This window comes from Adiantum capillus-veneris, chromosome 3, assembly GCF_014529385.1.
Source record: "Adiantum capillus-veneris isolate H3 chromosome 3, ASM1452938v2, whole genome shotgun sequence".
Taxonomy (NCBI): Eukaryota; Viridiplantae; Streptophyta; class Polypodiopsida; order Polypodiales; family Pteridaceae; genus Adiantum; species Adiantum capillus-veneris.
Window position 1 is genome coordinate 171,416,891 of NC_140933.1, and position 26,010 is coordinate 171,442,900.

The 26,010-nt window shown below is 44.7% G+C and overlaps 1 protein-coding gene across 2 annotated transcripts; it reads right to left on the reverse strand.

The window, feature by feature from the left end:
- Positions 1 to 1,132: 1,132 nt before the first annotated feature.
- Positions 1,133 to 26,010, reverse strand: LOC147462187 (putative ATP-dependent transporter ycf16). Of its 2 annotated transcripts, XM_086509589.1 has the most exons (6): positions 25,700 to 26,006; positions 25,572 to 25,622; positions 25,165 to 25,386; positions 24,906 to 25,028; positions 1,491 to 1,667; positions 1,133 to 1,405 (listed from the first exon to the last, which is right to left on the reverse strand). In XM_086509589.1, exons 1-6 carry the CDS (start codon positions 25,994 to 25,996, stop codon positions 1,316 to 1,318), a joined length of 960 nt encoding a protein of 319 aa, XP_086365715.1. In that variant the 5' UTR covers positions 25,997 to 26,006; the 3' UTR covers positions 1,133 to 1,315. The 2 variants fall into 2 exon arrangements, with proteins under 2 accessions (XP_086365715.1, XP_086365716.1); XM_086509590.1 differs by lacking the exons at positions 1,133 to 1,405; positions 1,491 to 1,667 and adding an exon at positions 2,532 to 2,757 and having other exon boundaries at positions 25,700 to 26,010.

Consider the following 26,010-nt stretch of genomic DNA (forward strand, 5'->3'; position numbering starts at 1 on the left):
GTGTGACAAGGTGAAAGCCTAAGATTCCACGTGTTGAGTTGTCAAGCTTACATTGGTTGCTCGTATTCCCTCTGTTGTCTTGTCATCAATTCAAAGTAGTTGTGCGAACATTACTGGCTTTAATAATTAGCAAATGGAGGGCAAGGATGTGTCACCCCACTTCCCTGGATTTTGACAAAAAGGGGAGGCACCTGGATAAGTGTCCTAAGAGGCATTCTGATCAATCTACCAAATTGGTCATGAATTTTATGCAATAGCCAAGAGAGCTCTGCTAAGGAATCTTTAAACCATCAGAAGGCACCTCATCCACTAAGAATTGAGACTTCTACCACAATGCAAAGTTGTAAATAAGATAGCAGGTAAAGAAATACGTTGAATCATTTTTAACTACAAGACAGCTGTCACGGAGAATGTTTTCCCTCCTCTTACTCCTCTTGAGGTAATTCAACTTGGACAATCAAGGAATTGTTTGCAAGGCACACCCCTCTTTAGGGATGCGAACATACCAATTGGACATCGATATCCATTTTCTCAAAAGAGAGATAGTCATTTATTACCTCCTTCATTAATCCACCTTGAAAAGACCACCACCTTGGCAATGCAAACATTAGTAGTGAACATAGATGTCTTTACGGCATTCTAGAAAAAGTCTTAAGAGGAGAAGAGTTTGGCGGGGACATTTGAAACTCTATTATTTCGAGAACTTATTGGACCTACCTGCTCATATGAATGATTGAAACCTTCTTTTGTTTAGTTTTTCAATGGGCCATTTCATTTCACACAACTTCGAATGACAACTTTCCTTTGCCAAAGTGAACCTTCACCTTGTCTTCATGAGGGATGAAGTTCTTTTGAAGATTAGATTCATCCTTAGAAAGGTGTCTTGAAGATTGTTCAATAGAGAACATCTAAAACCGTCCTCACAGAGTTGAAAGAGCAAAAGCCCATACACAAAGTAAACTTGACTCATCACAAAGTGACTGCCACAGATGAATTCTAAACTACTGCATAATCCAGGTAACACTGGGGCAAAGTTGCGAAAGGCAAAGCCTGAATACAAGTAACAAACTCACATACATAACTTGTAGAAGCAACACCACTGTTACAAACAAAACAAGGTACACTCTGCATCTGCGAAAAAAGATATCAATTTCAGCTCATTACAAAATTTTGTTTCCAATACAGAAGTACTCCCCGAGCACATTGCTCCTGCGATTTACAAAAGCCCTACAGGTTTCAAAAAGGGTATCTGTTTGCTGTGAGGCAGATGTAGCCAACCCGTTTCTCTGGCACAAACAGAAATCATCACCTGATTCTAATCACCACCTCGAATGGCTTGATATCCACCTGCCTCTAGCTGCTTAGCAAGAGAAGCATCACCTGTCTTTACTATCTGACCTTGCTCCTGATAACCATACCACAATTAAAACACATTAGTTGAACAAGCTTGTGAATATATAGGAAGCTAGTGAGCTCGTGTAGGCATTTACCATAATGTGGACAAAATCAGGTTTTATGTAATCCAAAAGCCTCTGATAGTGAGTGATCATTAAAATAGCATTACTGGACTTCCGTAACCCATTCACAGCATTGGCCACATCGCGAAGAGCATCTACATCAAGCCCAGAATCAATCTCATCCAAGATGGCAAGATCAGCCTCAAGCACCTGCAAATGGCAATCATTGACGCAAATCTACTTCTAACAAGATCTTAGATCATTCGAATTCTAATTAAATTCACTCAAAAACTTATAGACTGTTGGTAGTAAAACACACATTTAAATAAGCATCACGGTTCACCTAAACCATGCATGGTATTGCTGAAATTCAGGATATTATCAAAGTGTCGCACAACACAAACAACAGGGTGGTGAGGACAGGGTAGGACACTGAGCATGAACAGTTGTGGGTGCAGCAATAGGTTGTTGACTGGTTGTCCAGCCTCCTTTGCCCAATGGGTTGCTCATTGGAACACCCCCCCCCAAATCCCCCCGGCCCCAATATTTTAAAAGAGAAAAAAAACCTTTTTTCCTATTGCTTGCAACTGCCAATAGGAGACCAGGGTGAATGGGTTGCTTGTTGGAGCCACCAAGTATGCACAAGGCAATAGCCAACCAAAAGGTTTCGGCCAGCTCTAAAGCCCATCTTAATGGGCCCATATGCCACTCAAGGTTGGGCAGTGGCTATGGTTGTATTGCCTGCAGAAATGGTAGCAGCCCCATTGCCTTGGAGTTCTTGCTCATCTACTGCCCATCACTTGCGATATCATCTGCTGCATTTTTCATCCTTGCATCGCGATAGATTTGTTGCGTTTCGAGTGTTGCAGATCTGCCTTTTTTCAGCCAGCATTCAGCCCTTAAATCCTCTCACATTGGGTGCCCCCTTTTAAGAATTCTAGTTACTAATCCTTAATCAAGTACTTAAACTCATGATTAAGACTTAAGAAACTTGAACTTGACTCAGAGATAAAACTCTAAAGACTTTGTGTTTGATTGATTGAATGCCTGATTGAAATGTGTTACAAAAGCGTTCTTATATAGAAACTGAAAAGACACGATGAAGAGACGTGACCATAGGTCAAAAGACATGACTCTAGGCCAATAGTCGTGTCTCTCTGCTGTAGAGTCGTCACCCTTCGGCCTAAAGGTACAGCCATTCGCTGAAGAGGCATGACTACTCGCCGAACAGGTGCGACTCTTGGGCGAAGAGACGCATCCTTTGGAGAATCGAGGTCTCAGATCTTGTGCCTCTTCGTATCTGCAAAAGAATCAAGCAAGAAGGTAATACCAAGACAAAGAATACGTCACAATCGTAACATTCCCTCCCATTTAAAATAAAACCCAGGGTAGTAGAAGAAACTCCGAGAGAAGACTAATGTATTCTGCTTGCTCCTGCATCCAAAGCTCTTTCTGTTAAGTCCCACGTCATGGCACTGTTATTGACCATAACTATTTTGCCAAACTGAAAACGGATCATATCTGCAACTTGTCTCATCTTTGTCAAAAGTATCAGTATCACCTGCAACTTGATTTGGTAAACTGACTTTAGTTTTCTGTTGAGTGATGACCACTAGTTGGAAATCTGCAAGGTATTCCATTGGTTTGTCTGGAACAAAAAAATCCTCCTGAAGGGATGTCATAGACTGAGACAGAATAGTGTTTGGAGGTATATCCATTTGTAAAGGTTTATCACTAGAACAACTTGTGTCCAAAGATTCAATTGCAGTGACTGAAGTCGTGCTCCAAGACTCTGTATCTGTTTTATCCTTTGCCCCACTGAAGGCAAGGACTAGAGTCTTCAAGTTGTCCGATGAGGCCTAAGTGACCTAAAGGCATTAAAAAAAAGCAAGACCACACGCACTCAATCTCTTGAGCAAAAGATGATGACGTGGCAATTGTACGGACGCTCGGAATTTGCATTGGCAATGCCACGTGGCAGCCTGTACGGATTTCCGTGTTTTACGTTGATGACGTGGCAGCCTGTACGGGATTCCATGATCAACATTAAAGCTGCTTTCTAGAGGCCAAGTGCTTTTGAGATTGAAGCTTTTCATGTAAACTGCTTTTCATAGGCCAAGGGCTTTTAAATATGTGCAGAGGGCTCAAACTCTGGCACTCTTCCAGGTGAAGGTGTAGAGCACGAGTACCGGCATTGTACTGAGTTCAAGCAATATAAAGAAATATTGAAAGGGGCGCCAAGGTTTGGGGTCAGCGCTCTCTCGGGGTGGAACTCCGCCACTCCCCGTCTCATGTCATGCATCTCTTTCAGTTTAATTGTTATTTGAAGTGCTTAAGGTTGTTCGGTCTATTCTTTTCCGTTGGCACGTGGTGCTCGTCTTCTCGTGAAACCACTTAATGTCCAAGATAACATCACATCCACTTAGTAACCACAAATTGACGAGTAAATCGAACTTGTTGAATGTCAAGATCTACATTGTGACATACAAGAGAGAGAGAAGAATTAATGCCCTCCGAGAACCCCATCATTGGGTAGGTGGGAGTAGGAGTAGACGAGAGACGGACATGTGTCATGTCGCGTGTGCTACCAGAATCAAATAACACAACTTTTTGACCTTTAACATGTTCATAGCAGTATATGAGTTCCTCATCATCAAAAGTCCCCTCCTGCTTAGCTTCTTGCTCTACCATGCTCGTAGGATTCACTTGAGGGGTAGGGTTAGCAGTTGAAGCAATAGCGGGTTCATTTTTTATTCTTTCTTTTTCATGTGACCTACTATGTGACAACGAAAACACCTACGCTCCTTTGCATACAATGCCTGTTCTTCTTTACTTAATTGACCACCTACAATTCCATGAGCAACTTTCTCATCAAGTGTGAGTTTAGGCTGATCAGATTTTCTTTTACCCTTATATACCTAGATGAATCCAGGATAAGCCCAGATTCACCCTTGAAGGAAAGTGCAAGGTATAGACCCATGGTAGTCACCCACAAGACAATATAACCATCAGCTCCATCATGCATAGTATTGACTAAATACCACGACATCCACACGCACACACACATGAGCATACATCAACACAAAGTTCAGTGTATTGAGTTTCTGTCATCACTCCAGAGATCAAGGGCAGACTCGGCCATAATGAAGCATCAAATCGGAAAAATTAGCATAAAAAATAGGTAGTTGATAGGGCATACGCACCACAAAAGAACGAACTTTTTTTTTCCTTTTCCTTTAGCGAGCCGGGTGGCTGGGCCGGGCCTACTCTCGCAAGGTGAAGTTTTGTCATTGATTTCAGTTCCAAGATGAGACCTTAGACACCGCCTTGCGGATGGAGAGCCCGTTCAATCTTTTAGAACTTGCACGCTTGTCAGTTTATCCAAGGGATCCCTGGCGGAAACCGTTAGGGGAGTGACAGCGCCCAAGAGTCCCGTAGGGCCCCAGAGACTGCGGGACTTAGTTTCCCTCACCCGCCAAAACCTTGAATTACCCCAGCGGGTTTTCGAGAAGAAATTGCCATACCCAACTTGGGCGTCGGTGGAGTCCCGATCCGGCGATAATTAGAGTCTCCAACACTCCTCTTGCCCATTGATGAGGCAACCCATGTATTAGAATCTTAAAGTCGTATTCGTGTTTAGCACATAGTTTTTGCTATTAAGGAGAATTTCATCCTTTCCCCCCTTCTAGACGTGGGAGGGATATGAGTTATCTACGAATAATCCAATCGGCCTGCTAGGTCAACAACCTAGCGTTTAATGCTCTTTGATACTGTGGAATTGCCTCACCAAGGAAAGCTGCTACAAGGTGGTGCCCTGCAACCGCTCCCCTTGAATGCGGATGCGGGTTAACTCAGAAGGTCAACCTAACTCCGCGAGCCTCCCCACCAAGGAGGATAATGGTAACTTCGCTGTTGCTAAAAGCGACACCCGCCGGGTCATGAAGGTCACGAATGGTATACAGCAACCCGCCGAGACGATCAGCTCAAGCTCAGGTCAGGGCCAGGCAATTCATCAAAATGTGCTCAATTGATTGCCTACCCTGCAAGTCATTGCAAAGGGGGCATGCACTCCCTCTCGCTAACACTTTATCTCCAAGTCTTAATCCTCCTACTCAGGCGAGCAGTAAGAGGCGCTCACTGTCATGCTTCATGTTCTGAGATAAGTTGCACCGGAAAAGGTACTTGCGTAAGATATCCATCCCACGAAGCTTGTAGTTGGTCAGAGAGGCACAAACAACTCTTGAGTCCCATTTGTCCCATATCAGGTCCCTGGCCGTCGCCGCTGGACAATGCTGACGGAACCATCGGTCCATCCTAGTTGTCCATGACCACCCCTTCTAAGACTTTGGGGTGGTCGCCACCAAGTCCTTAATAAGCGTGCTCAGCGAGCCAAACTTTTCAAAGGCATGCTTTCTCTAGCCACCACAGAAGGTGACGACAGGTGGGATGTTCAGTTCGTGATGCACGGTCGACGTTGCGACTGACGTCGACTTTGCCGCTTTCCCCACTAGCCACCTCATCCCTGTGGCCACGAGGCGCTGGAGCGACAATAATTGCTTTTGGTCATGTGCCTCCATGATCTCTGCTACGTAGGTAAAGGGTAAACGCAAGCCTTGAAAATGCTAAGCCTTGTCCATAGAGGGAGAGCACGAGAGGTGAGGACGTGCTTGGCCGCAAAGAGGCATCCCTGCCCTTTTGTCGTCCTATCTTGGATAATGGTCTCCAAGCTGAAATCGGAATCAACGATGATCCCCAGGTACCTGTAACTTTCAATCACCTCCACGCGTTCCCCGTCTAACGAGAACAAACCATTCTTCTTCAGATCCTCAAGGTCCCTGAAGAAGACTGTGGCCTGGCACTTGCTTATACCGAACTTCATTCCCCAAGATTGAGCCCACATCGTAAGTCGATCCAGTGCAGTCTGGAGCTCGGTCGGGGAGTCCGCTAAAAGGACTAGGTCGTCGGCGAAGAGTAAACCTTGAATTTTCTGCGTTATCCAGGAATGTCCACTTCGAAGTCTGCGGCCTCATTTATAACATCATTGATAAAGATGTTAAAGAGGGTGGGTGACCTAGGACACCCTTGTCTGACCCCACTTTCGATCTTGATGGGCTCAGAGAGACAGTCACCAACTTGATGCAGACTTGAGAGTGGCTATAGAGGGCTTTTATAAAGCGTAAGGCTTTCCCTCCCACCCCGGCGGCCTCGAGTTTATAGAAAAGGGCTTTGTGCGGAACAGTCATACGCCTTTCGGAAATCGACAAATACTGCACACATGGGTCTTCCATTATTCTTTCGTCGAATGACAATTTCCTTCAAGCATGCGACTTGTCCAATGCACTCCTCACAAAATCCGAAGCCCGCTTGGCCCTTATTCTCGGCCACATCCTGATAGCCTTTCCTTCCCAAGCCTTGGGATCGAGGCTTGTACCGGTCTCATCCGAGAATACCTTGGTGTAATGCCCTTTCCAGATTTCAAGGGTTTCCTCTTCGCCCGCCTGTAAGACTCCCGCACTATAGGGGCTGCACTAGCTGGCACTTTGGAACTTTTCCCAACATTCGCTGATTTAAGTTCTACCATTTCTTGTGCTCCCTTTGCCGCAAGAGGCGGGAGCCTTTCTTCGCTAGTTGTTCCTTAACTTGGCACTGTGAATCCTTCTCGACGGTGCGAGCCTGGCCTCGCGCCTGAACGTAAGCGTCCCAAGCATCTCTACCTTGGGCCGACTTAGGGTCCAGATCTCTAACCCTAAGGAATGCCTTACGCTTTTTATTGATTGCGCGTCTAGCCCTAGAATCTAGCCTAGTTCGCTTGGTCAGCGACTCTGGGTGCCGTCTCCCAAAGACTCCGGCCTCCTTTGCTATGGCTTTGACGTTAGCCTCGAAACCCTGGAGATGTAGATGGAGAATAATATTAAGAACAACTTGAAGAGCTCCTTTTATTGCTACCATTCCCATAAGAATTTTTGTCCTTGTCTTTGGAGGAGTCATGAGAGGAAGAGTTACCGTTACCGTAGGCTGCCTTGAGCTTACCCTTGTTGTGCTTCATTTCTTGAAGTTGAGCCAAGGGTGTCAACTTTCTAATGTCTTTGGATCACTAGCTTCCGCATCAAACTTGATCAAGTGGTCTAATCCAAAAAAGAAAGGCCTCCAAACTTTCCTCATCCAAATTTTTCAATTGTTAGCATAGACATCACTTTTTTACCTCGTTGAGACAAAGCCCGAAAATCCTTCTTCAGTCGCTTTAGGTATTGTAGAGGCAAGAAGCAAGTCTTTAGATCCTCCTTGAACTCCTCCCAACTAAGCTCGAGAGGGGAACGAGGAGAGACTCGGCATGGGCCGCCTTGTGGGCATCCTCCTCCTTCTCTATCCACTCATCCTTCCACCTGATAGCGTCACCCGTGAGATGCATGAAAGCAAGAAAACTCCGTTATTATCAACAACGACAAAACAAGAAGTAAATTGATGCAACCAAGAATAGATGACAATCACATCCATCTTACCATCATACTTATTGAACGTAATCTTTTGGGGATTTGGTTCATTGACGGTTTGTGTAGCATTGGTCACCTCCACGATGGTCTTGGCAAGCCTCTCATAATCGTGCGTGGCTGCTCATGTGATGAGATAACGCATGGCTGCTCTTCTTGCCTACGAGCCTCGGCTTCGGCTGCCAATCAACGTTCCTCTCGCTCCGCCGCTTTCACATGCTCTTGTCGTCATGCCTCCTCTTGCCGCATCATCATTTCCATCATCATCCACATCATGGAATCTATGGAATTGGGTGGCAAGAATGGATGGGTAGGGGGTGTTAAAGTTGTGGCATTGCAAGTGAATGGCCCAATGTGACTCCAAGATTTATTTTGTCTTTAGGTATTTATTTTACTTGTCAAACTTTAGGTAGGGCAATTTGCTAAGGTGAGTATATAAGCACACCTAGCCCCCATTGTATAATCACTAATTCATTGCCCAATTGGTTGGTCTCTCTCTCTCTCTCTCTCTCTCTCTCTCTCTCTCTCTCTCTCTCTCTCTCTCTCTCTCTCTCTCTCTCTCTCTCTCTCTCTCTCTCTCTCTCTCTCTCCATTGCTCTACGCTTCTGCATCATTGACTTTGACATGGTATGAGAGCTTTGTGATCGGTGACTTAGGGGAGGACGAGCACGTCGAGATGGAGACCGGCGTTTTCTTGGTGGCGTTTCTGCTAGCGTTTTGATTGGCGGTGCTTTTGGCTTGAGGATCGACAACTTTCCTTCCTATGCGTTTTGAAAACGTAGGCGCGCAGTGGCTGTGTCGGCACCTCTCAATAGTGCAGGGTTTTGAAAAGCTGCAGCGGGGAACTTCTCCACAGACTACCTCTTGAAAGGCAAGTTGAGAGGCATAGGCAAGTGGATTCCGTGGGGGGCTTTGTTGAGCGTTTGGAGAAGTAGTGACTTTTAAAAAAAACGCCTTTTACTGCTAGTGTTTTGAAACGATTCCCTAAGAGTCTCCTTCTTTGCATTGTGTGTACTTGGAATATCAAGTTGGCTTCCAAGGGGTCCTTTGATGAGGAGAATTGCCTCAATTAGGTTAAGGGTCTTGGGGCTTCCCATAGAACTCATGGAGCCAGGCGATAGCCTGTGGACATTCCCGCGGTGGCCTCAAGGGATTTTTTTGGTCCAACACCAACCCAAGGCTATGGATAGGGCATCGACCAGTACCCAGTTAGCAGCCCATGCACAGGGGAAGTTCTCAAGGAAGCCGTCAATTTGTTTGGCTCAGGATTGTGAAGCCAAAAGCAAATGCACAAGTTTGCTAGAGGACAGGGGCAAAGACAAGCTTGACAAGGACGGCAGGCCAAGTTGTCACAAACTGTTGACGTGTTCTGTGTGTGTGTGGGTGCTTTATTTTTAGGCCCCATCGGACAGGGTCCCATAAGTTAGCTAGAGGTTAGGATTTTAATCCTAACCCTTCTTTAATAATTGGGCCACTCGGCGAGGATGTGTAAGTTGGTAAAGACTTCTTCTTCTTCTACTTTTGCTAAGGTTTAGGCCCCTCTGCCGAGATCTGTAGGTTGGCTAGGGTTAGGCTCGCGGAGGCCTAACCGTGTTGGTCTTCACAATGTGTAGCCAGTTGATGATGTGGCAAGTTGTACAAACCTTTTGCAATTCGCGCTGACATGCTGACGTGGCAGTGTACAGACGCCCGAAAATTGCGATGGCTGTTGACGTGCCAGTTGTACGGATTTTCGTATTTTGTGCTGGCAGCTTTTGAGAGGCATCTTTTGGACCACATGCTTTTGGTCTTGATGCTTTTCATGTAAACTGCTTTTAGATGGCCTAGGGGCCTTTAAATATGAATTGTGGGCTCACTCTCTGGCATTCTACCACGTGAAAATGCAGTGCAGAGCCACAGGTTTTGCAACGTGTTGAAGAAATATAAAGAAATACTGAAAGGGGCGCCATTGTTTGGGGCCAGTGCTCTCTTCGCATGGAACTCCGCCACTCTGTGTCTCGTGTCCCGTGCATCTCTTTCAGTTCAGTTGTTTTGAAGCGTCTAAAGTCTGTTCAGTGTTCTTTTCCGTTGGCACGTGGTGCCCTTCCGTTACACAAGTGCTCAGCTAGCTGCCTCGGTACCCACGAGGTCTGATGTCACAAAGTGATGATGTGGCATGACCTAAGAGATAGACTCCCGACAGGAAGAGGTCAAAGCCCCACTGAAAGATGGAGAAGAAGTGGTACCAACTTGCAAAACCAAGTCGAGAAGCCAAAAATGTAAGGACTTTCAATTTTATAAGTTGTACCAACTTACAGGTCGCAGTCCAAAGGTACTAAAGGCTAAAAAGGAGCATAAAAAGGGTTGATGACATGCCAGATGTACGGACCCGCAGTTCGCACTACTGACATGGCACGTCGAACTTCCGCAATTTACACTGCTGACGTGGCACCTGTATGGATTTTCGTGATTTGCGTTGGCAGCTCTAGCACTAGCTTTTGGGACCTAGATGCTTTTAGACTTGAAGCTTTTCATGTACACTGCTTTACTATGTGAAGCAATTAAAAAAAAAAAATACCGAAAAGGGACACCAATCTTTGGGGCCAATCTCTCTGAGCGCAGAACTACGTCGTGTCGTGTCATCTCTCTCTCTCGATTAAGTTCAGTTCCGTTCTTTCAGTTTGCTCTCGTGTGTTGTGGTAGATTCTCGGCTTGGAGTGTCCAAGTCTGTTACAGTGGTATCAGAGCTCAATCGATTCTTCTTCTACGAAGGATCCAATCCCTTTACTCACATCACACATGGATTCAGTCTACGAATCCCACCAAGAAGAAGCTGTGGCACCCGACCATTCCAGCTCGGGCGAGAACAATGAAAATTCCAATGGGCATCATCCATCTTTTGAAGATTCGGAATAGTACGGACCATCTCCACCTACTGAGTATGAAAGGATGGAGATGAAAACGGCAAGAGCAGGTTGACGCTTGTGCCCAACAGATGCTTGGGTACTCCAAGGATCCTCAATATGCAAAATTTATACCCGCTTGACAAGATGCATTCCAGATGGCGCTCCGCCATCAAATCACCTCTGAAGTCCGCATTTGAAGAAGCCAACCACACCTAGGACTCTTGCTCAGAAGGTGTACTCAGAGGATGAGATTGAAGAAGCAGTAGAACGACGAGTCAGCAGACACATGAAGACCAAGAAGTGGCCCCGAAAGCAGAGTCGAGCAGCAGACTATCCAGGCTACTTAGGTCGGAGATCTACTTTTGAAAACGCCAAGAAGACAAGAAACAAGTGAGATTCAAGGATGTTTCCAATTTGTCCTCATCTTCTTCTAATAGCTCTGATAGTTTTTCTACCTCCGGGCCTAGTGACGAGGGAAGAAAGAGTAAGAAGAGGAGAAAGATCCAGAGACACATTAGAGGTAAGAAGAAGGCAAGGAAGAAAGAGCAAGAAGAGGAGAAAGATCCAGAGACACATTAGAGGTAAGAAGAAGGCAAGGAAGAAAGAGCAAGAAGAGTCGATCCCATAGAAGATCTCATAAGTAAGAAGAAGAGTCGATCCCATAGAAGATCTCAGAAGTAATTCGACGGTTCAGACAAGGATTCCTCTTCCTTGAACAGTTCAGAGTCTGATGAGCTGATGTTTACAAAGAGAAGCATTTTTACAAAGCCAACCAGTATGATTTTCTCGAGGACAGGAAGAAGGAGCCCAAAGATTTTAAGGAGGGTCGGCAAGCAATAAAGTTTGATACTTTTTCTGACTTTAAGGATACTCACAAGACCCTCGCTTTTATTCAACAGTTTGATATTGCGTACTCTGGAGGACGCTATTCAGAGTATTCCAAAGTCCGGAGGGTAGCTTCGTACCTCAAGGGGAACGCACAAACTTGATGGTCTACCCTGCTTCTACGAAGGGAGGCACCAACAAAGTGGCTCCTATTTAAAAAACTATTTATTTCCTCATGGCTCACTCAAGAATACGAACGTGATGTGATTACAGCTTGGAATCATCTAAGGATGACCAAGGAAGACACACTAGATACTTTTTGTCAGAGATTTTGGAACACTTTCTTACCAGCCTCTTCTTTCAAGAAAATCGCATCATTTCCAGTCTAAGTCTTTGGGAGATCCATAATAAAATCCATGGCAATACTCTCCCAAGTTTGATCAAGCACGGGCAAAGGTTGGAGTAACCCAGGCATCTTATGCAAATCATACTTTCCTTTTTGGCAAACCAAACATTCCCGACATATTGATCAATGTCTGCTTTAAGGCTTGGCCAAAAGAAATACCTTTCCAATGCCAAAGTCGTAGAGAGAATTCTCCGATGACCCACATAAGGTGAAGCATGTGCTTCTTCCATGATTTTCAACCTCAATTGTACTGCCACGCAAATTGCTTGGTGGTGATAGAGGTAACCATCCCGAATGGATTAGGGATATTCATTCTCTCCGTTCTGTAACTTACTCCAAATGGAGCAGAAGTCTGGGTCGTTTGGATACAGCTCTGGAAGTGACACAATTCTTGATGATACACAGAAGTAGCTTCATTCACCCTACGCCGTCTAGACAATGCGTCTGCAGCAGCCACATTCTTACTCTCAGCAGTATGAAGGATCTGGAAGTGAAACATGGACAAAAAATTGGCCCATCGCATCTGCTTCTCAAATAATTTCCGTTGCGTAAGGAAATATCGCAAACTCTGATTGTCACGTGCACATCTAACCCTATATGTACATGGACAAGCTACTTCATGACAAGGGTTCAGTTCACTTCAGTTAGTCTAGCTTAGGAAGTGTTCTAGCACTTTTGTGAGTATATTCACAGGCAGTGCATGTCCGGCACTTAGAGAAGATGCATATCCTCTGGTTGCACACAACATGATCATCAGATTACCATCAGAACCCATCAAGAGCATTTTTACAGTGCATAGACCTATTTTCCCTATTTTTGCCAATTTTCACTTATTATTTTTAGTGACTTTTGTTGGGAAACTGGGTAGGGAAATTTGGCCAAGAATCTATATAAGAAAAGCCAGCGCTAGTGTATTCTGGCAAAAGAGGTAGCAGGGACCTGACATCCAACAAAGCACCTTCTCAACAAGACACCGCCCCCCCCCCCCCCCCCCGCCCCCCTCGGGGCAAATAACTTAGCGTTTTCAACCAAAGACCAAAGAACAAGCCCAGCGTTTTGCAGTTGCAGCAGCCTGACGACAACGGACACAGCAGATCCCCCAGTGTTTTGCATCAGACTCAGGTTCAGCCCTAGCATTTTTGAGAGCAGCGGAACCCTTAGCGTTTTTGCATATTCCCGGTGGTAGAACACCCCTTGCATCAGCATTTTGCATTTGCAGCAGTCAGACTCCGCACCACAAGTCCCAAACCTCGCAGATCTCACCTTCCCGCAACAGATCCTCGCCGCACGGTCAGATCAGCCACCGTTTGAAGATTCAGCACAGAAGACGCAGATTTCAGCAACTGCGTTTTCAGCGCATCGTCATCATCGCTATCGTCACATAGAGTCAGAATTCAGCAAATAAAGATTTGCAGATTTCAGCCATTAGCGATTTCAGATTTCAGCACGTCTCGTCGTCATCCTCATCGTTGTCGACATCGTCGGCAAGTCCATTGCATTGTAGAGATTTGTGCAATCAATAGTAGACCACTTCCGCCATAGAGAGTGGGGCCTTCGAAGGAGGGTTTGACAACATTCTGGTGTCGTATTCTTCTCTCTCTATCTCTCAGTCTCAACATCTTCATTCACAATGTTTACTCACTTGTTTGTGATCATTTGCACTCTCTCACTAAAGGAACGGAAGGCTCTCCCTTCGTAAGTAAAAGGAACCTTGAGCACAGTTCGGAGCACTCACCTTGACCAAAGTTCAACATTCATTTCCGTTGCACCTTACATTGGTATCAGAGCTTTGGCAGTGTTCTGTATCACTCAAGGAAAGAACCATAAGATTTTTTTTTGCTTGTTGCGATCGCATGTAACCCAAGTCCACTTGGGAGTGTCGATTCCTAATCGTGTTTTTGAAGAGTGACAGGAAACCCAAGAAAGAAGGGCTTGTCCAGCCTCCCTTGTGCTTCTTTTCACTCATTGAGAGCGGAACGTGCACTTAGCGGCCGGTCAATCGACGTGAGGTGGGAAAAAGCAACCTTGGTGTGAGCGCAAGGCCGCCAAGGGGTGCGCCCGCGGAAAAGAGAAGAGCTCGGGTAAGAGAAGATCCTTCTCTAACACAGATTGCAAGCGAAAGAAGAACCTCAAGACTTCAAAACCTCAAGACTCAAGAACCCAAGAACCCAAGACCCACAAGAACCCAAGTTCCTCGTGAACTTAAGAACCCAAGACTTCAGTGTATGGTCATTTCCCAAAGCAAAATAGATACTTCGCATGGAGGTGATAAGCATGGCAGTGGGGAAGAAGAATTTTCCCCACTAGGAGGGTTTTCTGACCCTCCCCCTTCCCCATCTACGCCAAGGATTGCACCAAATCCTATGGAGGCTTTGGTCAAGTCGATGATGGACATGATGTTACACCAAGAAGCGCAACGCGTTACCTTGGATCGCGAAGCGCGCTTGGATCCAAGTGCTTCCGATGTTCCTACTCAGTCTTTGAAAAGACGAGTACGTCATCAAAGACCACTCCTGTAAAAGCTCGATGTGGGCTGAACTTGATCCATCATTCGATTGAATGCAGCAGGAGCATTGGTCAAGCCAAAAGGCATTACCAAAAATTCATTAAGTCCAAAGGTTGTGTGAAAGGCAGTCTTATGGACATCCTCAAGGGCTATGCGTATAAGTCAATGCGACTAAAGATGCTGGCACCCTGCAATTTATCGAGAATATCATCAATCCGAGGAATCGGAAAGCGATTCTTGATAGCGATCTTGTTTAGAGATCGATAGTCTATGCACATTCAAAACGTGCCATCTTTCTTCTGCACCAATAAAAGTGGAAAGCAAAAGGGAGAAGTACTTGGTCGTACTATACCTTGTTGCAAAAGCTTGCTCACTTGTGTCACAAACTGCTAACGTGTCAAAGCCTAAAGAATGGAGCCAACTTGCAGATGCTGACCGAGGGGCCTAAACCCTAAGAAGAACAAGTAGCAAAAGAAGAAGAAATCCTACCAACTTATGGGGACCCCGTCCGATGGGGCCCCACTGACATAAAGGAATTAAAATAAAGCAAGACACACACACACACTCACGCAAAGCTGATGACGTGGCAGCTTTACGGAGATTTTCAAAAATTGAGTTGACAAGATGACGTGGCAGGCTGTACGGACTTCCGCGTTTTGCGCTGGCTGATGACGTGGCACGCTGTACGGATTTTCATAAATTACGTTGGCAGCTTTTTGGCTTTGCTTTTGGACCAAAAGCTTTTGAGTTTTGAAGGCTTTTCACTATAACTGCTTTTCAAGCCAAGGGCCTTTAAATATGAGGTTAGGGCTCATTCTCTGGCATGCTTCTTGGTGAAGGTGTAGAGTCTAGAGTAATGGCTTGTACTATGTTGATACAATATAAAGAAACACTGAAAGGGGCGCCAAGGTTTGGGGCCAATACTCTCTGGGGTGGAATTCCGCCACTCCGTATAGCGTGTCGTCTCTCTCAGTTCTGTTTTTATTGAAGTGCTAAAAGTTTGTTCGGTCTGCTCTTTTCTATTGCCACGTGGTGCCTGTTTTGTGACAACTTGCTTCAAAATTTCCTCTTGTTGAGCAAGACTTACCCTGTAAGGGGATTGGTTTGGGGGAGAGCTTCCCGGTATGAGATCCATACGATGATCTTCCAGACGTTCCGAAGGTAGCTTGTCTGGTAGTGTATCGAATTGGATGATAAGGTTGTCAAATGTATTTTTGTTGGTTATAGTGTTGAAAGCAAAGGTTACATGTTGTATCATCCACAAACAAAGTATATCTTGGTCTCACGGGATGTTGTGTTTGTGGAAGATTCTGTTCGGCCCTTGTTGTCATGTACTAGAGACAGTAATGTAAGCTCATGGGACATTTATGACACTTTGTTGCCTCTTATCAGTGATGGAAGTTCGAATGTAAATTACAATGAGGTAAATGTACAGCCTATGGGGGTTTTTGAAATGTTACAGATCAGCCTATTACTAATGCAAATGTACATGATGTACTTGATGAGGAAAGGGTTGAGAACGAGCAGGCTAGAGGTATGTCAAAATAGCTGGTGCATACTTTGCGTGACTGGTAAATTGGATGCACCTTTGTCTAGTCGTACTCGTTCAAGTTCTCACCATGCATCTTATGCATCAAATTGTTATGCTTTGGCTGTGTCTAGCTTATGTGATGTTGAGGTACCTCTGTCTTTTGATGAAGCGCAGAATTCAGAAAATATGATGGCTGCCATGCAATCTGAATATGATGCACTTACAGAAAATGACACATGGACTTTATGTAATTTGCCTCCTGGCAAAAAGGCCATTGTAACAAACTGCTGACGTGTCAAAACCCTGAAGAATGGAGTCAACTTGCAGATGCCGGCCGAGGGGCCTCAACCCTAAGAAGAACAAGTAACACAAGAAGAAGTCCTACCAACTTATGGGGACCCCGTCCGATGGGGCCCCAAGTGACAAAGGATTAAAATAAAGCACGACCCGCACACGCGTAAAAATTGATGACGTGGCATATTTCCGAAAATTGCGCTGGCATGATGACGTGGCAAACTGTACGGATTTCCGTGTTTTACGTTGGCTGATGACGTGGCAGGCTGTACGGATTTCCGTGATTTACACTGCCAGCTTTTTGGCTTTGCTTTTGGACCAGATGCTTTTAAATTTGAAGGCTTTTTACTGTAAACTGCTTTTTAGGCCAAGGGCCTTTAAATATGAGGGCTCATTCTCTGGCATGCTTCCTGGAGAAGGTGCAGAGTCTCGAGTACCGGCTTGTACTGTGTTGATGCAATATAAAGAAATACCGAAAGGGACGCCAAGGTTTGGAGCCAATACTCTCTGGGGTGGAATTATGCCACTCCGTGTCATGTGTCGTCTCTTTCTCTCAATTCAATTGTTATTGAAGTGCTAAAAGTCTGTTCAATCTGCTCTTTTCTATTGGCACGTGGTGCCCGTCTTGTGACAACCCTTGGTACAAAGTGGGTTTACAAGTTGAAACGCAAGCTGGATGGTGAGATTGATCGCTATAAGGCTCAACTTGTTGCAAAGGGTTATGCACAGCAAAAAGGCAAAGATTATGAAGAGACCTTTGCTCCCACTTGTCGTATGACTACTGTGCGTTTTCTATAAGCATTGGCAGCTCATTTTGGTTGGGATGTACATCAGTCAGACATTGTTACTACTACTTGAATGGAGACATATTTGAGGAAGTTTATGTAACGCAGCCTCGCGGTTTTGTCAAGGAAGGACAAGAGGATAAAGTGTGCAAATGTAAGAAAGCTTTGTATAGGTTGAAGCAATCTCCTCGTGCTTGGTATAAAAAGGCTTACACTCATTTGGTCAAACGAGGCTTTTCGTAACAGTCCAACAGAAATCACATGTATGTAAAGCGTGATGGTGATGTACTTCTCATTGTGGTTCTCTATGTGGATGATTTGTTGATCAGTGGACCAAATGAGAGACATATTTGTTGAATTTAAGGCTGATTTCAATGTTACTTTCAAGATGAAAGTTTAGGGCTATTGCATCATTATTTGGGTATACAGTTCATGCACTGTGATGGTGGTGTTGCCTTATGTCAGACAAGTTACATAGATACATTGCTATGTAAGTTTGGACTTGAGGATTGCAAACCTATTGCCACTGTTGCTAAATTGGCTTTATCTGACAGAAAAATAATTCTAAACGAAGTATTGGATTTATAAGTGAGAGGGTTTTCTCGCTTGGTACACCAAGGAAAAATAATTCTAAATGAATTATTGGAATTTTAAGTGAGAGGGTTTTTCTCACTGGAGACATCCGAGTACAGAGTATTCCTAGTGCATCATTCAAAGTAATGACGAGAGCACTCTGAACGGGAATATCTGTAAGGCCACTAGGAACGGGTACTTCTGATGCGTCACATCGGATGGGTGACAAGGAGCATCGGGAAGAAGTATCCGACCATCCAGGAACGGACATCTCTGATGCGTCATAGGATGGGTGATATAGAGCATCGTGCAGGGGATTGTACTGTAAGTTCGGTAGGAAAGGACTAGGTGATGGGTATTCCTGATGCGTCAAAGGTGGGTGACGGGTGCATCGGAAAGGGGATATCCATAGTCGAGAGGAAATCCGAACTAGAAAAGAGGAATACGCGTAAAGACGCAAGCACAAGAATAAAGATGGGTTTTAAGAAGCTTTTCTGAAAAAGCAGGAAATTTTAACAAGTATTCCAGGAAGAGCAAACGCTTTCCCGCGAGGAATCTATGTCTACATTGCATTTGTGTCCAGGGATGCCTGGGAAGTGTTGTGAAAAGCATTGTTTTAAATTTTTAAGGTTTTATTGAATTTTTGGGCAGGTTCAAACCGATTTTAAAATATGCCAGCCGCCCACTTATCCACTTAGAAAATAAAGCAACAAAACCAGCCAGTGAATTCTCTCTCCCTATTTCAAGTAGAACAGCTATAAAAATAAAAATAAATGGCCGCGATCTCTACGCGAGCAGCTATTCGTACCGTGGCCAAGGAGCTATAAAAGAACCACATGCCCTCACTGAAAGGGGGTTACCAACGTCAGCAAGAGAAGACTCTACCGCCAGATAACGCAAGAGATCGCGAGACTACAAAGCAAGGAAGTCGCTTTTCCCGCGCAAGAGCAACAGGTATCTATTGTGGATTCGCCATACGAATTGTTGTTGCGTGTTTGCGTGTGTGTTTGCAGGTACTTCATCGCGAAGGAGAAGCGAGAAGGCTTCGGCCTACGCTTGGAAATTCCGGGAACAGAATTCGGAAATTGTCTGCAGAGTCTCGACTTCGAGTACAGATGGAAAAAGGATTGAAAGCTCGTCTCTCGGATTTCCCTTACCAAAAGGAACGACCATCGAGTCAGAGAATTAGAACGGAGGGGTTTTCTCCGGTTCTTGTGCTTGTAAAAAGATTCTCCCTAATAAAGGATTCTCTTTAAGGGGGGGGACCAACCCATCTTCTGGTCCGAGTACTGTGTTGATCTTCTCACTCTCTCTCTCTCTCTCTCTCTCTCTCTCTCTCTCTCTCTCTCTCTCTCTCTCTCTCTCTCTCTCTCTCTCTCTATTTATTTCTCTCTATATCCTTTGGCTTCAATATTAAGTGATAAATTCTATTTATCCGAGTATAGTTTATATTGTTATGCGTTCCCGTTTGTGACAGGGTATCAGAGCATGGTCTCCTCTCTTTTTCTGTAAAGGAGGACGACTCTAGGAAGATACGGGAAGAAGCCATGACAAGCCAAGAGAGAAGTAAGCAGGCGAAACCCTAAGCCCTGTAGGAAAAGCCTGCAGAGTTGGGAAATTTTTTTTCTCTCTGCAAGAAGTCGACACAAGACTTGGGATTCTCTAAGAAGGCGACAAGAGCATGATGCTCAAGAACCTAGAGAATCCAAGGAGCGGAATGCTCAAGATCCTTCAGAATCCAGAAAATATCCATGAACATCAATCCAAAACCATAGCCAAGAAATCCCGTCATTCCGAGAAGGATATGAAGAAGGTCTTAGACCTCAGAATACTCCGGTTAAGTTTGATACTTTTGACGCAAGGGAAGATGTCCCCAAAGCTACAACTTTCATTCAACAGTTTGAAGTTGCCTCTGAGAAGTGTCGAAGGTGAGGCATGTGACCAAACACCTCAAGGGGGATTGCAAGTACTTGGTGGTATACCAAAGCTTTGCAAGGAACTTACAACAAGACTTGGATTCAATTCAAGGCTGAATTTTCGGACAAAATTTTTTTTCCTCTACACTTTGAGGAAGGCATCTAAGAAGATTGGGATTGTTTTGCCCAATAGGAACACGAGCGAGTCAAAGCAAGTAGTGGAAAACACTGCTGGTGGCAATAACTTGGAAGAGGAAAGGATTGGAAAGAAGTGCCGCCGTGCACAAGGAATCTTCTGATTAGAACCGTCTGACTACGTTGAGCGACGGCCCAAACCAAGAACCTTCTTTAGCAAACTCTGTTTATGAAAGAAAGACATCGAGCTTAATGCTCTATGACTTGGGCATTCCCTATGTGGGAGGACACAAGAGGTTTAATACCCTCTGGACTAACAGCGCAAGATTATGCACAAGAACAGATACCTAGATTGATTTCTAGGAGGAATATTCTTCTCGAGGTTGAGAAGGCGAAAGTGAGTTAACAGATTCTCGGAAAGACCTGAATAATGAGTTCTTACGTGGCTCGTAAGTTAATGATTGGTGAAGGATATCCTCGAGGTACTGGATGAAGGACATGAATCGGTAAGGTAAGTATTGAATTATTGAATTTTTGTTTAATTTAATTTCTAAGTTCTCTTTTGAGAAAGGACTAGCTCAACTCACCATTGAGCAAGATTAGAAATTTTCCGGTTTCTCCCCGGCAGTTCGGTTGGACCTCTACAGTTGAGGACAACTATTTATAAGTGAGGGATGTTGCTAAATTGGCTTTATCTGACAGAAAAATAATTCTAAATGAATTATTGGACTTATAAGTGAGAGGGTTTTCTTGCTTGGAACACCAAGGAAAAATAATTCTAAATGAATTATTGGAATTTTAAGTGAGAGGGTTTTTCTCACTGGAGACATCCGAGTACAGAATATTCCTAGTGCGTCATTCAAAAAGTAACGACGACGGGAGCACTGTGAACGGGAATATCTGTAAGGCCACCAGGAACGGGTACTTCTGATGCGTCACATCGGATGAGTGACAGGGAGCATCGGGAAGAAGTATCCGACCATCCAGGAACGGACATCTCTGATGCGTCACAAGATGGGTGACATAGAGCATCGTGCAGGGGATGGTACCGTAAGTTCGGTAGGAAAGGACTAGGTGATGGGTATTCCTGATGCGTCAAAGGTGGGTGACGGGTGCATCGGAAAGGGGATATCCATAGTCGAGAGGAAATCCGAACTGGAAAAGAGGAATACGCGTAAAGACGCAAGCACAAGAATAAAGATGGGTTTTGAGAAGCTTTTTTTAAAAAGTGGAAAGTTTTAACGAGTTTTCCGACAAGAGCAAGCGCTTTCCCGCGAGGAATCTATGTCTGCATTGCATTTGTGCATGTGGTTGCATCCAGGGACGCCTGGGAAGTATTGTGAAAAGCATTGTTTTAAATTTATAAGGTTTTATTGAGTTTTTGGACAGGTTCATACCAATTTTAAAATATGCAGGCCGCTCACTTAATAAGTGGGCAACCACTTAGAAAATAAAGCAACAAAACCAACCAGCGAATTCTCTCTCCCTATTTCGGGTAGAACAGCCAAAAAAAAAAAAAAAACGACCGCGATATCTACGCGAGCAACTATTCGTGCCGTGGCCAAGGAGCTATAAAAGCACCACATGCCCTCATTGAAAGGGGGTTACCAACGTCAGCAAGAGAAGACTCTACCGCTAGATAACGCAAGAGATCGCGAGACTACGAAGCACGGAAGTCACTTTTCCCGCGCAAGAGCGACAGGTATCTATTGTGGATTCGCCATACGAATTGTTGTCGCGTGTTTTCGTGTGTGTTTGCAGGTACTTCATCGCGAAGGAGAAGCAAGAAGGCTTCGCTACGCTTGGGAATTCCAGGAACGCAATTCGAAAATTGTCTGCGGAGTCTCGACTCCGAGTACAGACAGAAAAAGGATTGAGAGCTCGTCTCTCGGATTTCCCTTACGGGAAGGAACGAGCATCGAGTCAGAGAATTAGAACGGACGGGTTTTCTCCGGTTCTTGTGCTTGTAAAAAGATTCTCCCTAATAAAGGATTCTCTATAAGGGGAGGGACCACCCATCTTCTGGTCCCCAGTACTGTGTCGATCTTCTCTCTCTCTCTCTCTCTCTCTCTCTCTCTCTCTCTCTCTCTCTCTCTCTCTCTCTCTCTCTCTCTCTCTCTCTCTCTCTCTATTTATTTCTCTCTATATCCTTTGGCTTCAGTATTAAGTGATAAATTCTATTTATCCGAGTATATTTTATATTGTTATGCGCTCCCGTTTGTGATAGCCACTCCCATGGAAACAGGTTCGAAATTGAGTCTTCATGATGCTGGTGATCTTGTCGATGTCACTCTATCAAATTGCTGTTAGCTGCCTTATTTATGTATGCAACAAAATGTCGGATATTCAGTTTGCAGTCTCACAAGTTGGCAGATTCATGCATAGCCCAGAGTCTAAGCATTGGCAGGCTCTCAAGAGGATTTTTCACTACTTGAGTGGCACTTTACATCTTGGCTTGTTTTATCCCAAGGGGTCATTGCCACCAGACTTACATGCTTTTTCGGACTCAGATTGGGCTGGTTGTTTTGACACGCGAGTGTCCACCAGTGGTCTTTGTTTCATGCTCGGCTGTTCATGTATATCATGGTTGAGCAAGAAGCAACCTACTATGGCCACTTCTAGTTGTGAGGCTGAGTACACGGCAGTCTTCACAGGTACGATTGAGTGTGTATGGCTCAGATGCCTTATGGCTGATTTGGGTGTCTACACTGACAATCAAAGCGCATTGGCAGTTGCGAGGAACACAGTTTTTCATGCTCGCACAAAGCACATTGAGGTGCATTACCACTATGTCAGGGAGAGGCTCTCAACAGAAGAGATCAGCTTGGCTTATGTGCCAGCACAAAACAACCTTGCAGATCTTTTCACAAAGGCATTGTCTCGTGAGAAGTTTGAAGCTTTCCGCAAAGCTTTAAGCGTACTCCCCTTTGTGGACTGATCATGTCCTCGGGGCATGGCACTTCCCTATACTCTATGTGTCAGCTCTCGTTCACCGCATCACTCCCAGGGGGGGATTTGTTACAATATACATGTGGTAGTGATGTGTGTGGACACACTTAGGAACACCGAGGCATTTTTTCCCTCACTAGGAGGTTTTTTTCCCGTGCATTGTATATACGCCCATCACTCTAGGGCTATCTATCTTTCCATTGCACACTAAATAATACACTCTTTGTTGTGTGCCTTGAGCTTCCTTCGTCTTCTCCAAGCTGTGTGTTTTCCTACAACCCTAATTCCAACACAAACACTTTAGCCAAATAATCTGGCTTAACCGTCTTCTTGACCGGAATAAAGTGTGCTTGCTAAATCTGTCGATGACTGTCCAAATGCCATCGTGCCCACTCTAAGTCTTGGGAAGATCAAAATTAAAATCCATTGCTATACTTTCCCAAGGCATAGTCACAAGGGACGCCTTCCCGTCCCCACTTGCCGTCCCGTCTTCTTTTTTACACAAAAAATCTATTTGAGCCTCGTCCCCACTCCTCTGGACGCGTCCCTTGTGGCTGTCCCAAGGTCGGCTAGGTATAGGTAAAGGTTGCAAAAGACCTGGTGCCTTATGCCTGTCAAAGTTGACCTTCTAGCATATCAAAAAACTGCGAACAAACTCATCCATATCCTTTTTGAGCCTCGGCCAATAGAAAAACCGTTCCATATCTTGCAAGGTGGTATCTATGCTACGGTGGTCCGGAAAAGGTGAACAGTGGCACTCTATCAAAACCTTATTTCTCAGTGCTTGTGTAACACACAAGTTCTTCCACATCAAATAGCCTTCCTTGAGCAAATAGCCCGCAACTACTTCCCCACTCTGCAATCGGTCAAAGATGCCTACAAAATCTGGATCCGTGGCGTACTTATCCTCGAAGCTGTGGTGATGAACTGCTGACATAGTCAAAACCAAAGGCTTACAAGACAATGCATCTGTCATCGCATTCTTCTACCCCTGAACATGCACAATTTGAAAGTGAAATTGTGACAAAATGTTTGTCCACTACATCTGCTTGTCTGCAAGCTGTTTCTGAGACAAGAAATAGCGTAAACTCTGGTGATCAATGAACACTGTAAAATCGGCTTCGAATAGAAAGTGTCACCATTGAGTAAGAGCATGGATAACCACCAACAGCTCCTCATAAATCTGTGCAACCCGTTCTGCTCTAGAAAAACTTCGGCTCTCATAGGCTACAAAACATGGGCCTTCCTCCATCAAGACCGCTCCCAAACTGCGGCCATAGGCATGATAGTATACCTCAAATGGCTTTTGCAAGTCTAGCGAAACCAACGCTGGCAGTCAGAAACTTGTCCTTGAGAGTCTTGAAGGCTGCAATCTCGGGTGATCCACAAGTGAACGGAACCCCTTTTTTCTGTCAAAGCATGCAAAGGAGAAGCAATCTCCGCGACCTTTCAAATGAACATCTGATAGTAAGAACACAAACCCGAAAAGCTGCAAACCTCGAGAACATTCTTCAAATCTGGCCAATCTCTAATGGTCTCAACCTTGGCCGGGTTACCCTCCGCATAGACGATGTGTCCCAAAAAGTGGATCTCTGGTAAGAAAAACTCACTCTTCTTCCCAATCGTCAACTTGTCCTTGAGAGTCTTGAAGGGTGCAATCTCGGGTGGTCCCCTTGATGTCATGGGATAATACAGAAAGATTTAGTTAAGCATTGACAGGTGTGAACTCAAAAGCTTTTTCACTTGAAAGAACTGAGTGAACACATCTACAACAAATGTGAGAAATATACCCAGATAAGATTAGCAACAAGAAACAACATGCACAATGGCAGCTAACACAAAGATATTAGAGAAGCAATAAACACACCATCTAGACAAGATATCCAAATGCCATTCCATCCCTTGTTCCAACCAGATGCCAATAGTAAACATTGTGTTGGAAGTTGGCATAAGTGTATGTATGTGTGAAGAGATATGCTTGCAGCATGCAAGACAGTGCAAGTTCGGCAGTGGCATCAACCATAAGACATGACCCAAAGTTACAGCACGTGCACTATGCAGTTCTCTCTTTTAAGAAACAAAACTATGTAGCCCTTCATGTAATACATAAAACAAGGAGCTTGACGTGTAATGCTATAAAATAGAAAAATCATACCGCAAGCTGCAAAATTTCGTTTCTCTTCTTTTCACCCCCACTGAAACCTTCATTCACATTGCGGTCTAAGAATGTTGGAGCCATGTTGAGTGCTGCAAGCTTTGGGGAAAGAAACCCATAGAACTATCCAAACAGCAACAGCTGTGTTACTGATCAAAATGTATGTAGTGGAGTACTCCGTCAGAGTCTCACGAGATAGACAGAGCAAATTTTATACTTAGACTCTACACAGTACCAAATTATAAGGACTAAAAACAACCTCAAGAGGGCCTAGCTCGGGTTGACCTTGTGCAGCTCGTCTGGCATTGCAAGACATTCGTAGGAAGTCCATGTTGCTAACACCAGGAACTTCAACTGGAGACTGGAAACTCATGAAAAGGCCGGCATGGCTTCTCTCTTCAGGCTCTTTCTCCAAAAGGTTTTCCCCCTTGAAAATTGCTGCGCCACCTGTCACCTGATAATCTGGATGTCCCACAAGAACCTATAAAAGATAAGACAGCATGCTTAGATGTTTGATGACATTCTTGAATCAACCGTCACAATGAGCCATATACTCCGAGGCGTCAATTTTCCGCTCATCATAGCATTCAAAAAATATACATATGCACAGACACAAGCTAGCATGTGCTGACCAACAATGAACAAGGCAAAAAATCTACACTTCACCTTTGAGAAAGTGCTCTTTCCGGATCCATTCTTACCCATGATGGCATGAACCTATACAGAAACGACAGAAGTGTCAAATAATGCCACGACGCAGCAGAAGCAAATTTGTCGGGCACGCAAGGAGCTACCTCCCCTTCCCGGATGGTAAGGTCTATGCCTTTCAGAATTTCCGTATTAGAGTCTGCCACGCTAGCTGTAAGTCCCTGCACTTGAAGGAGAATTTTGGGCGACACATCACGAGAGGAGGATTCTTGTTGGGTAGCAGTAGCCGCAACGTTGCGTATACAAAGTGAGTAAGAGCGCTTCGAGCTCTGCAATGGCAATGGCCTTACTGCCAATCTAGTCGAATACGCAGACGCTGCTTGAAAGCAAGCCATGGCATCCATGTAAAGGATTACAGAATTTGAAAGAAGTTGACAACACATGAAAGAAAGTCTAG

Bases quoted from the DNA above. Each gene is read 5' to 3' on its own strand.
- LOC147462187 (XM_086509589.1), bottom strand. From the start codon at position 25,996: ATGTGTTGTCAACTTCTTTCAAATTCTGTAATCCTTTACATGGATGCC. The intron at 25,387-25,571 runs GTGAAGTGTAGA...TATCTTTTATAG, and splicing joins GAAAGAGCACTTTCTCAAAG to GTTCTTGTGGGACATCCAGA. The intron at 1,406-1,490 runs GTAAATGCCTAC...TATGGTTATCAG, and splicing joins CTGATTTTGTCCACATTATG to GAGCAAGGTCAGATAGTAAA.